Source organism: Lepisosteus platostomus, chromosome 13, assembly GCF_059453375.1.
Source record: "Lepisosteus platostomus isolate fLepPlt1 chromosome 13, fLepPlt1.hap1, whole genome shotgun sequence".
NCBI lineage: Eukaryota > Metazoa > Chordata > Actinopteri > Semionotiformes > Lepisosteidae > Lepisosteus > Lepisosteus platostomus.
The window spans coordinates 41,581,497-41,593,551 of NC_142623.1; the positions used below are offsets into that span (position 1 = coordinate 41,581,497).

At 45.6% G+C, this 12,055-nt stretch overlaps 1 protein-coding gene and 1 long non-coding RNA gene across 2 annotated transcripts in view; one reads left to right on the forward strand and one right to left on the reverse strand.

The window, feature by feature from the left end:
* Positions 1-1,081: 1,081 nt before the first annotated feature.
* LOC148650659 (uncharacterized) lies at positions 1,082-2,343 on the reverse strand. The gene is made up of 2 exons (XR_015926182.1): positions 2,208-2,343; positions 1,082-1,661 (listed from the first exon to the last, which is right to left on the reverse strand). It is a non-coding gene; the product is annotated as an uncharacterized LOC148650659 (long non-coding RNA).
* The window catches only part of fgfrl1b (fibroblast growth factor receptor like 1b), a 37,204-nt gene continuing 26,959 nt past the window's right edge, over positions 1,811-12,055 (forward strand). Inside the window, exons 1-2 of the mRNA XM_088604689.1 lie at positions 1,811-1,854; positions 2,299-2,394. Coding sequence (XP_088460815.1) covers positions 2,316-2,394 — 79 coding nt within the window. The 5' untranslated portion in view covers positions 1,811-1,854; positions 2,299-2,315. The remainder of the gene's footprint in view (positions 1,855-2,298; positions 2,395-12,055) is intronic.

A 12,055-nucleotide genomic window follows, 5' to 3' on the forward strand; every position in this document is an offset into this window, starting at 1 on the left:
ATTCCCGTTTCAGTTGCCAAAAGCTGCATCTTGCTCATGGGGGCGAGTACTGCAAAGGAACAAGTAATAGGTTTATTCCATGCTGAAAAAAGAACAACGTTTCGGCCGTGGAGCCGTCTTCAGGTAGTAGAGTACTGTTGCACTCACAAGAAAGCCTTCAGCCCCAGCGCTGAAAATTAAAATTCTGATGGTATTGAATGGTTTATTGGCTCAGATGAGGACTATTCTTCCTCAAGGGTTAGGAATTTATGGACAGGCGTTTGTGAACTTTTATAATCCGTTCTCAATACATTATTGCAGCCATGTGTACCACACGCCTCTCATGATATATCTTGACTGTACCGTGAATATCCGCGAGTCGCAGAGCGATGCCCGGCCCGTCGGCGGCTGTAGCCCAGGGCTGTTCAAACCTGGCGCCGGACAGCCGGTGTGTCTGCGGGTTTTTTATTCCAACTCCGCTCTTTGCAGATCCAACCGCTTCTCCCAGCCCTTGGTAATCCGGCTCCACCGGCTCTGCCAGAGCCAGGACCTGACACCCTCGCTTGCGATGATCTCTCTCCCCGAAAGGACCCGAACCGCGTCAGAACCTTGCCGCCGTTCGACCGCTGTAGGACTATAGGAAAGCAGAGCGCTCTTTAATACAGTCTGTAGGTACATCGACAGATCTTTAGGCGGATTTTGTCTGTCGAGTGCGGATAGTTCTTTTTCTAATCGACTGTATCTATAGTTGGGTTGGTTACAGGTTCCAGTAGGTGAAATGTAGCTCTGTGAACCCTTCAATTCATAGCTCCTTGTCTTTACATTGAAAGAACATAGTTTTTCTGTTGTCCAAAAGGGGTTTTCTTTGTTGTGTTGGGGAAATACTCCTTATATGGGCAATATTTCAGTGAAATGAGGCATCGATGCACGGGGTGTTTTTTTTTATCAATTAAAATATATTTTTTTAAGTTGGTTAAAAACGAACCTTCCTTGGACAACAACCGATAATGACTGCTAGACCTGTTTTAGCATTGATGGTATGTTGTTTACCAGGTTGTAATTCTCAACGTGACTCAAAAGATTACATAGCGAGCACACTTCATTTAAAATCGGTTTACTTTAAGAAAATGAGGTTAAAAAGATGATCCCAAGGTAGATTAATTGGTTTCCTTGTGATTTAAATGTTTAAAACATCAGTTGACATAAACGTGTCAAGTCTGGTAATACAATTAGGTAGCATAGTTAACATGTGACGACAATGTGTATTAGGTGTCGCAATACACATTGCAACAGTTCGTTTGGAAGTTATTTCCAAGTGTAAGGTGTGAGGTAGATTTCAAACACCCAACAAAGAACTCCTTTATTAGTGTGGCTCTTCCCGGTCCCGGTTCAATTTCTAGCTGCTTGCAGGCAATTGAAATGCTGTCAGGAGATACCAATGGTATCGACAATTTGTCAAAGTGTATTGACCTTTCGAAATAGTTTTTTTTTTTAATTCGAAAGTTTTCTTTCGGCGGTGACACGGAGCGCTTTTGCGTCGAGCTCCTTCCGAGCGCGTTGGGCGCTGCCCTCACTGGCCGGCAGGGGGCGCTCGCCCTGTGCCGCCCCGCAGGCCGGTGCGGATGATCCCCGGCTCTCCGGCCGCGCTGTGATTGGCCAGGAGCGCTCGGCCAGCTGTGAAGCTGTGGAAGGAAAAGTTTTTTTTTTTTTAAATCTTAGGAAAGGATGCTGGGGTGTTTATTCCGAGCTCGGAGAGGCGCAAGGCACTCGAGCAGCAGTACCGGGGACAACAATGAGTTTATAAAAATGTGCAGCATCTATGTGAAGGAGTGAAGACTTGACACGGTGTTAGGAAACGCTTTTCTTGAAAAAGAGGTAAGCTTTTTAAGAATAGGAAACCGCCTCCTGCCACTCAGACAGAATGTAGATTTTATTTCTTTTTATTCAGCTCGATACTCTTTGTTTTTTAACTTCATGTTTTTTTGGTGGTTTTTAGCCTGATAATGGCAGAGATATCATTGCTGGGTTATGCCACTCAGCACAGCCTTAGGTATTTGCCAGGTGAGCGCTTGGGCGCTTGTCTCCTGGCACAGATCAGCGGCTTCTGTAATTCCTCAAGCATCAATAATGTGACTTTACACGATTATCCATGAGTGAAAATCTAATCATTTCCTTAAAAGTGACCATATGTCCAGGTTCTGTAAGACCAACCTCAAATATTGACGTACCTGCAGGGTTGTGCGGTCTCTTTTAAAAGGTTAAAATCACGTCAAGCCCAGGCTGCGTCTGCTTTTCTTGATTGCCGTTTTAATTTTCCAGATTCGAAGGAGTGCCCGATGAAGATGTTTCATAACGCGGAGTCCCTGACGGCTTGCCTCGCTGCGCTGGTTCTCGTCCTGTCCTGTGAGGCGAAGGGTAAGGACGTTGAATTTATTGCCTGCCTCGCCTTTTTCCATCTCACCCGAGCTCCGAGCGCCTTGGGTTTCCGTCTCAGCTGCGCGTCCGCCGTGTGCGCTCGGAAGCGTTCTCTCTGCCCCTCCGCGCAGAGGCTGGCTGTCAGAAGCAGCCTTTCCCAAATAACCGACCCGGCACAGCTCTCCCCGCCCGGCGTGTGGGGCTACATCCCGGCGAGTGACTGGAATAGTTTGTGGTTAAAAGGTCTGCGCGTTCAGACTTCCGAGACAAAGGCTCGCTTGTCTCGTTCATTCTGCCTCTGCTGCGCTACATGATTCCTAGAGGTTTTTTTTTGGTAGCCGCTTTCTTTAATAACATGGTTTTGGAACCGAGTAGTTAAAAAAAAATCAATACCGTAGGCTAGAACATTTGGTCGGAGCGAGAGCTGGATTTAAGACTTACTGAGTTTAGAGTTCAGTGTTATATATGGGTTATTATAGGCTTATATATGGTAGATATGACATGCATTCATCTAAAACGTATAGCATCAGAACCACTATTTAAAATGAGATTATAGATAACATAGTTATCAAGGCTCCGTTTGATGTTGGGAGTTTTTAAAGAACTCGTTGTTTTAGTTATTTGTCAATTGATAGATCAGTGTGTAAAATAGATTTTTTTTTCAAACGCTCGATCTCGGATTAGTTGAATCCAGACCGTGAATCGAGCGTATCCATTAGCTTAACAATTTCACTTTTAGAAATCCTGCTCTCGCCGGCTGTTCTTTTCTTTCTTGCCATGTTTCTGTAAGTGATTCTGCTCCTTGGGAAAAGTCCCGTTATGAGCACAGCGATCCAGCGGTGGAAGAGCCCAGCCCTGTGGCTTTTACAAGAGCACTGAAACCACCTGCAGCCGTGGCAGAAATAAAGCACGCCAGTCATTTAATACTTGTAATAAATCAACCCGACTCAGAAAAAACAACAACAACCTTAATCATATACAGAACGCTCTGTTTAGGTACTCACACTCAAGAAAACGCAATGTTTTAAAACTTTGGATTTTCGTTGCCCAGGGCTGTGTCCCTCGTGTGCATTTCTTGGGACGAGTTGCATTTTTATTGCCTGATAAGGCAGTATAATATACAAGATGTCACCCCCAACCCCTCCGGTCTCCATACTTGGAAGTGGTAGCTAAAACATCGCTTTCTATCAAACCTGGATCATATCGACATTTTTAATCCATTTCAGCACCTCGTGTGTTCAGTAATTGCAGACACGAACGATGTCTTTAAAGCCATGGAGTGCTTAGGGTTTCGTGTGAATTCAGCGCATCAGAATTGTTGCTGGTCTTTGCCAATGGTGTGTTTAAGAATGACCCGTAAGGCCCTTCTGGATGGGGGCTCTTCTGGGTCAAGGTTGGCCAACTCCGTAAACAGTAAGTATTCAGAACACTTTCATGGGCGTTTCAGCAGCTCTGTTGGGAGCAAAGTTTAAATACTGACCCGGGGGACACGGCCCAGTCCCTGAGGGTTGGACTTCTAAATGTTTTATTGCCAGTCTTCAGTCATCAGCAGCTGAAGAACTAGGAACAGATTGTTAATGGGGTTCTCTTAAGTAGCTCAATTTATGCACTGTGAACTGAGGAAGGAACAAATGAGAAAAAGAGGCGAAAGCTTTGAGGTGTTGTGGCTCTGAGGACAGCACCACAGCTCCTGTTTGTCAAAGAGATCACACCAGCAGGAAACGACTTTTAACCCCAAACTCGTCATGCCTGGGTAGGCTGGAGATGTGGAAGTGCTACTCTAGGGATCTGGGCTCATAACAATATACTTCACCTTTGTGTAAATGGGTCCGGGCATTCAAGGGTTAACCTGGGATCAAATAGCACCCCACACAAAAGCTTTCAGTTTACTTGACAATACAGAAGCTCTGATAAGCCCCATGCTACTCAGGTTTATGAGGACTATACCCATCTGAGTACTCACTAGAGTGAAAGTAAACAGATCGGAAAGAGAGAGAATAACAGCTGTCCTCCAGCAGGTCAGGTTTTGGCTGTTATAAAAGCCTGACATGTGCTTTTCCAGTCAGATATTCTGAAATAAAAATCTGCACCTCCTCCTATAGGGCCATTTTTGCCACAATAAGTGTATTGATCTTGTGTCCTGTTACATATTAAAAAGGATACATTTGAGTTACCTAGTTGCTCTTAAATAACCTTCCTGAAAGACTTCTGTGATACATTACAGCTGTGGTGTTGCTTTATAGGGGGGGACATAGGTGTAGACTTGGCTGCCAGTGTTTTATGAATATGAGGCACTGTGTAACAATGGACAGATAGGCACTATAACAAACAGTTTAGTAAAATGTCCAACAGTGAGCATTCAGATCCTCATAGATTGCTCAACAGGTCGTTAGTTTTTTTCACTTCAGTCACCAGAACAAGAACGTCTCGGAGGAGAATTTTAATAAATAAGCTCTTGCTCTCCAAAATACAAAAAGAAAACCTGCATTGTTTTTGCTGGAAAAAAAAAGCCCCACATAACTCTGTAGAAGCCGGCTCTGAAGTGACAAGTGTGGAGCGGCACACGGTCCTTTGCGGTAGACAGGCCAGGTCTGTTTTTTTTGACGGGAGATGGAGATCCACAGTGCCCAAGCCTGTGGCTCCTGCCAAGGTAAAGAGGAGTTCGTATAAATCAAAGCGTGGCGGACGACAACTTCCAGGCCGGTTGTGTAAATGTAAAGAATCGGAGCTTTATGCCGAGAGAGGCCGGGCTCTGACTGCACTCACGGCAAGACCTTCCCTGCTGGGTTTGGGGTTTTAATGCATCGGAACATGGCTAAAATTAAGCCTGAATCTCCTGAGAAATGTCCCGTTTTACTGGCATGGCCGTATATCAGCCTCCTTCACATAGGCAGGGTTTCTGTGACTTTTCACTTGGGAAGCGACGTATGAGGCGTTGAGTTTAGAAAAACGTTTTTCTGCGCGGAAAACGAATAAGAAACAACACCTTTTGAAAGTCCTCAAAATGTCACCTGTGGCGGGAATCTATTTGAATGGGAACTGGAATGTGCTGTCGCATGACCGCAGTCTTGTTCAGGAGGATGCTGACGTTTCGAGAAACGTTTATGTGTGTTCTACTGGTATGCCACCAATTCATGTTTATCTCTTTTATACCGTATACTGCATATTTATACCTTATAAACTCTTTGTCTGCCTATTTCAAAATGTGCAGTAACTAACTAAAGTAACTAAACTAAACCGCTAAACTTAAGTACCTCTTTGTCTGCCTATTTCAGCTAGATTAGTTCATTTTTAATGTACAAGGAAAGCCTCAGCAGCTGGAATTAGTAGACATTTGTTTCTCTGACACTTGATTATGCAAGTCAAAATGACATGTTGACAGTGGAATATGTCTGTGTAGGAGTGTTGCTGTATTGAAATGACCAATATAGACAGAAAGCATACAGATCCCACATACCCTCAAACTGTCATATCTGGCTGCTTGGCCCTATGTGTTTCTCTGCTTTGTGTCTGATGCAAATGGTCACAGTTGGCGTCTTATTTATGATATTCTGAGTGCGGAACTGAGGAGTGAATTCTTGGCCTGTATCTTGGAATGCTTGTTTGAATATGGTTGGCAGTCGGTTTATACACCCCTGTGTGTATTGGCTGGGCTAGCTCTCATGATGTGCTCTAAAGACTTCATTAGCACTGAGTAAAAGCCCAGGGACAGTTCCTGCCATCTCTGTGAGTGTGTGTGTGACCACCAGGCCGGGTGTAAGGGTCCCTTTGTCCTTTCTGTTTGCTGAGACATCAGTGCTGTTTGCACATCCCCTGAGCCGGAGGAACACACATCATATCTATTGTGTTTGGAGTGCCTTTTCCTTTTTCTCCAGAGGCTCTTGTAGTCATCCCAGGAATGCGAGATTTGGGATGGAGAGCTATTGTTTGTCGGTATTTTGCAGGAGGTCACCGCTTGGGTCAGCTGTTCTGTCTGGTTCTGGTCACTGGGAAGAGCTGGGAGAGGTTTCAGACAGGCCCACGATGGAAATACCAGACATGACAGCAGTGAGATCCTTATTGTTAGCCTGCCCTTGATCTGGGTTTGTATTGTCAAGATCTCTAAGCAGCATCCTCTTTCATATAAACCAGGAAACGGCAGTCACAGTGAATGATAACACTAGAGAACAGTAGTGAAAACAGTATCGTACTGATTATACCATGTATGGATTAGCATCATTAGCATCGATTGAGAACAGTGTAACAGACCTGCGCTAGACAACCTTGCTGTGTTCTCATTAGCATCTGCAAAGAGTGGAATTTCCAACAACACCGCAAATGTCCTCTTTGAGACACAAAGCCAGGCTGTTTGGTACTGAATGTACTTCTATCTGGTCTCTTTCATGCTTGGGTGTAACACACAATGTTTTTCTTGCTTATTTTATCAGAGCCCAGTGCCTTATAAGCAACAGTATTTCTTTTCCACAGGCATTAGACAAGGTTAGATTTTAGAGCGCTTAAAGATCATGGCTCTTAGCACTCCGGAGGTGTCTGTAATTTCATCCAGGGGTAGGCTGAGGGTTAAGTGATCTACTTGTTTCGTGTGTTTAACATGTGTCATACCCTGAAAGAAGGCAGATGTCGGGTTACGCAGTCAGTGATCAGTGTCGTTAGGTGTGTTGACCTGATTGACAAAGAAAAGCCCAGCAGTGTTGTTTGTGGACATTCTTCCGAGATCTCTCCCAGGGTGGCTCTGTTTGAACGCCATCCTTCTGCACACAGCCATCACACTCTTCCTCCAGATAAAGCACTTTGCCGCACGCGCACGCTTAGCAACAGCGGAATCCTCGTGGATTCTTGTGAAAGAGCGACGAGACGAGACCGGCAGCAGGGGGGCCCTCTGTGCGCGCCCTGTGCACACAGAGTACTAGCCCACCCTGTGCGGATGGAGGGCACGGAGACGGCGGCAGGGAAGAGCCGCGCTCCGGAGCTCTCGCTGACACTGTGGCGGCGGCCCTCGTGTCATGGTTCCACCCTGGCCTCCACGCCGTCCCGCCGACTCGTCTCCTCACTGCTGGAATGAGTCCAGCGGCCCTCGGCCCCCTGCCCCCTGTCCCCAGCGGTGCGTGTCATCACCAGACGCAGCCCTGATCACTGCAGGGAGCAGCCCTGACGGGGTGTCACGCCCTCTGTCTGCGTCTGATGTCTTATGGGAGATGGGAGACAACGGCAGGTCGTCTTCCTGGGGCCACAAGGCTGATTTTCAGACCGATTAGTCCTTTCATGTTTTTTTGTCCCCTTCATTCTTCAACGCCGGATGAACACCTTTAAAACACGAAACCGGTAGCTGTAATAGTGGAAATTTTCAGCTCTCGACTTTCCACCATCCACCTGCATTTCACTAGTCCAGATGAGGAATAGTGGTGGAAACCTCGATCTCTGTATGGATGACTGGTGGATGATTAGACGTTATGCATGTATTTCAGTATAAGTAATGGAGTGGTTATGAGTGGTTGCTATTGATGACTAAAACCCTCTCCTGATGCCACACCTTACCCCCAGTGCTCTCCTGACATTAAAACCACAACCCACACTGGAAATACAAACAGCTCAAATACGGAAAAGGTATCAAAGGAGCTGTGTCTTAAATCCAGTAAAAGTCAAAAACTGTGGATGCAATTCAACATCAAAGGAAGCCATGAATAGGCTGGCTCCCTGCGCACTGCAGTATTCAAGACTATTTTGTTAAAGAAAGGAATAAAAAGCTGAGGTTTTAGGTGAAGACCTTCATCAGAGCTCATTCTTCCTTCAGGTGTGGGGCTGCCTCTCCTGAGCACCTGTAGAAGCTTTTGGGAGTTTTCTGCCTGGTCTCTGAATGTTGCCATTCCAATCTATTCATCGCTGTCACGCTAAACCCAGCCACAGCTCTGGGTGTTTTTGTGTCCTTAAACAAAAGAGACTGCGTTCTATCCAAATTGGTGGATTAGTACTAATCCGTTACCATCCCTCTCCTGGCCCGCCCCCCTGCCTGACTTCCTCCTGGTGGGACATCACCTTTTTACAAACTTTGATCACCCACCTGCCACTCTGTGCGTAGAGGCATGTGAGGCTAGTTTATTAGTGACTCTAAACTGTCCCTATGTGTATGCATTCGAGAAAGCGGCTTCTTGAGTGTGGTCACACCTTGCACCCTGTGCTTCTGGGATAGATTCTGCGTTGACGCAACCAGGGGTTAAACAGCCTTCTAATAATAGATGGCCACTGGGCAAGGAAGCTTGAATGGCACTCTGTAACGGTCTGGATAAGAAGCCATGCTTTAAGTATCTGACGGTATTAGTCCATTGTCAGTTAATTAGCCTGATAACTGAGCCCTGCAGGCAGTGTCCTCTCTTTTTACAGCAGCAGAGTGTATCAGAAGGATTTGCATGGTCTACAGAAGGAAACCTTGGGTAACAGAAGCTCTCAGGGGGTCTGTGAACAGGCTTACTGATTCAGTGTAACCCTTATTTGCAGGGAGGTGCGATCAGTAATGAGCACACAGTGAGACTGTAATGGCTCGTATTGAGACACACTGCTGGGCTGCAGTGTGCGCAGTAGCTCAGTTTTCAGAGTGCTGGGCTGCTTTGTGATCAGAGGTTCAGTATCTGAGTGCTGGGCTGCAGAGTGTTCAGTAACGGAGTGTCAGAGTGCTGGGCTGCAGTGTGTTCAGTAGCTCGGTGTCAGAATACTGGGCAACGGTGTGATCAGTAGCTCAGTTCAAGATTGTTGGACAATAGCATGTCCGGTAGGTGGAGTATTCGAGTAGCTTACATCAGACAGCAGCCAGGTGTGGTGTACTATTGTCAGGATGCTGGGTTATGTATCCTTGTTCCATTTGGTATAGTGTTCTGCCAGAGCCTTTTTTTCATCACTGGGAGCACAGCAGCGAGCCAGGTTTAGGCCTTTGTTCTGCACCAGACTCAAGCATGTCAAGTAAACAGTATAGTTTGTCTGGGTGTAATGCTGACAAGCTGTCAGAGCCAGAAGACACAAACCAGGCCTGAAACCCAGGCTTACGTACTGAAAGTCTCCCTGATTATCTGCCTTTGTAGTCTCCAACATCGCTGGGCTCGCGTGCATTTTTTTCCCTTTTTCTCATTACAAAAGTGCGAGTTTCCTGTGATCTGGCTTGAGCGATAGCCTTATTCACCAGCAATAAGAAATCTTCATTAGCTGCTGTGGCTGCCTGAGCCATGCGTTTCTGTCATATTGTTGGAAAGCATGCAATCTTATTGTCTGCTTCAAGCCAGCACTGGACAGCACTGGTCTTCTGTTCCCAATTTGTCTGTGAGCATTACATTACCTGATGCAGGAGAGGTGTAAGGGACTATGTCCTATGTACAGTAACACTTTATTCTGTTACCTGTCTCTTCTGTTGCAAACTATCCTTCTGGGATAAAAATATTTGAATGCTAAAAACTATCACAAAAAGGAATCGGGACCTCCATTCTGCTTTATTTTGCATGTTCTGCATTCTTGCTTATCTGCACTGTACTGGTTTATATCCATTAATCCCTGTGTGTGTCTCTTGGCTGTTTTCTTGCTTGCCCTGCTTGGTGTTTTAATAAGAAAAAAAACAGCTTGCTGTACGAAGTGAGTGTGAATCTGAATGTGTTCCTGGTGGTTTTGCTGGTGGTTTTTTTTATTCCTAGTTAATTAGCAGATGTTGTTTTTCATTCTATTTATAGAAAGGAACGTGATTATATAGTTCAGGATTAAAGGGTTTGTAACTGCACTGTCTTTATTTTTTTTTGGTGTGTGAATGCACAACATGCGCTGTTTTGGGGAGGTATGTCTCTGTGCTGGGTGCTGGGATCATTTTCTTCTCGTTCAGTGCTTTTACTTGGTTTGTTTCCTCGGTTATTAGATAGTCTCCTGCAGACCTGTCGTTTGTAAATGCATTTAACAAGTGCAGTAATATTGCGTTGAATTGCAAATACGTATACAATGACTGGCTTATTTACAGTAATAATCACGGTCGTATTAAAAAGTAAGGGGAACAATAAACGGAATGGTATATAGAGGGCACGATTTTTTAAAAAGAAACAATTCGCCAGTTGAATTACATGATGTTAATTAAATGATGATTTGTATTTAAAAGAATTCGTTATCAATATATAATTGTGCTCGAGCAGTGTTGTCTGGATTAATCTACGAAGAGGGCTAAACGTGCCTTTGCAATCATATGTCAGACAGATGGAGTTGTGATTGAGCTCAGCCGTGGTGCTGAGTCACAGTGGGTCTCCCCTGTTTGGATGGAGTGACTCTGATCAGGACGGTCTGGGGTGACGTCTTGATAGAATCCCACCGAGTGCTAATGACTGGACCTCGTGAGTCCGACTGTCGTGAAACTCAAGATTATTTTCAGCTGCAAGCTTTTTTTTCTGCACAAATAAACATATTTTCTTACACATTTTTTTGTTTCTTAGCAGACCCATTAAAGAGGAAAAAGGCAGAGCTAGAATACAAAAATGCCTTTGTAGTCGAAATGTGCACTTGCAAATCGCTGTGGTGTTCCAGTGCAACATGGTTACTTTGAGTAAACAAGGCAATAATGAGTTACATTTGGCATAACTAGGTCAAGTATAGTGCTATTGTTCAAAGTTATACTATAGTAATACTATAGTAATACTATAGTATACTACTATTTACATCTGTGTATTATGCATTTAGATTAATACAATTAAAAGCAGACATGGCCCTTCTAAAATATATTTGATATGATCGGACATTTACCTTCAATCCTAGTTGGCACGTGTACTGTGCCTCAGTGCCCCTACCGAGTGTTTCTTTCGGGAGGATGACTGAAGAGTCTCTAGTGGCAGCGGAGGTGATTCTGTAACACTAGGAGTTAGTGGGCGATTCCTTACAGATGTGTGGCTGTGGGCATGTGGGAACAAACAGAAATGAAAAGAGTGCCTGGCAGGAGGAGAAGGAGCGGGGTCATCTGGTGCCGGGACAGCTGTGCGCGCAGGCACTGACCTGCCTGGCTCTGTGTTTGCGCAGCTGAGCGGGGCTGAAGGTGAGCTCTCATCCCCTGGCATTGTTCCTCCGTCTCCTCCAGACAAAGCACAGGCAGAGCGCGGCGGAGCTCCACGCACACACAGAGCTGGGCCAGGTGTGGGGACACGGGCGGCTTAGTGTGTATGCGGGGTCCCCCCTTCAAACGGGAGGTGTGCATTTGGTGGGGGGGGGGCTTCTTTCAGAGTTCTTTGTCCTTCAGAAAGCTCAGATGAGTGACCCTTCAACAGAGAGGAGTTCCACCCCTGTGAAGGAAGCTGAGGGGCGGACCTCCCCACCCAGCAGAGCCCTTTCACAGCGAACCCTGAAAGACATGCCTTGAAAAGCTTTTAAGGAATAAAAGGAAGAAGAAAATAAACCAGTCTATCTACACTTCCCTCAAAACCCCGCAGTTTTCACGGAACGTCGGCGCATTCTGAAATGGAACTTGTTGGCTCCTAGCAGCTATACTTTTGCATTTAGCTGTGAAGTGAAGAAAATGTGAGGGGTCCCTGCATCTGAAAGCTTCTGCTCTCTGGTTGAACAGCTAAACGTGGGCAGGGGCAGATCAAAGTGTAAGCCTTTCAGGGGCCTTCCATTGATTGAAACTGGGGGTGCTTGAGGTTTATTAGATGGACCAGAA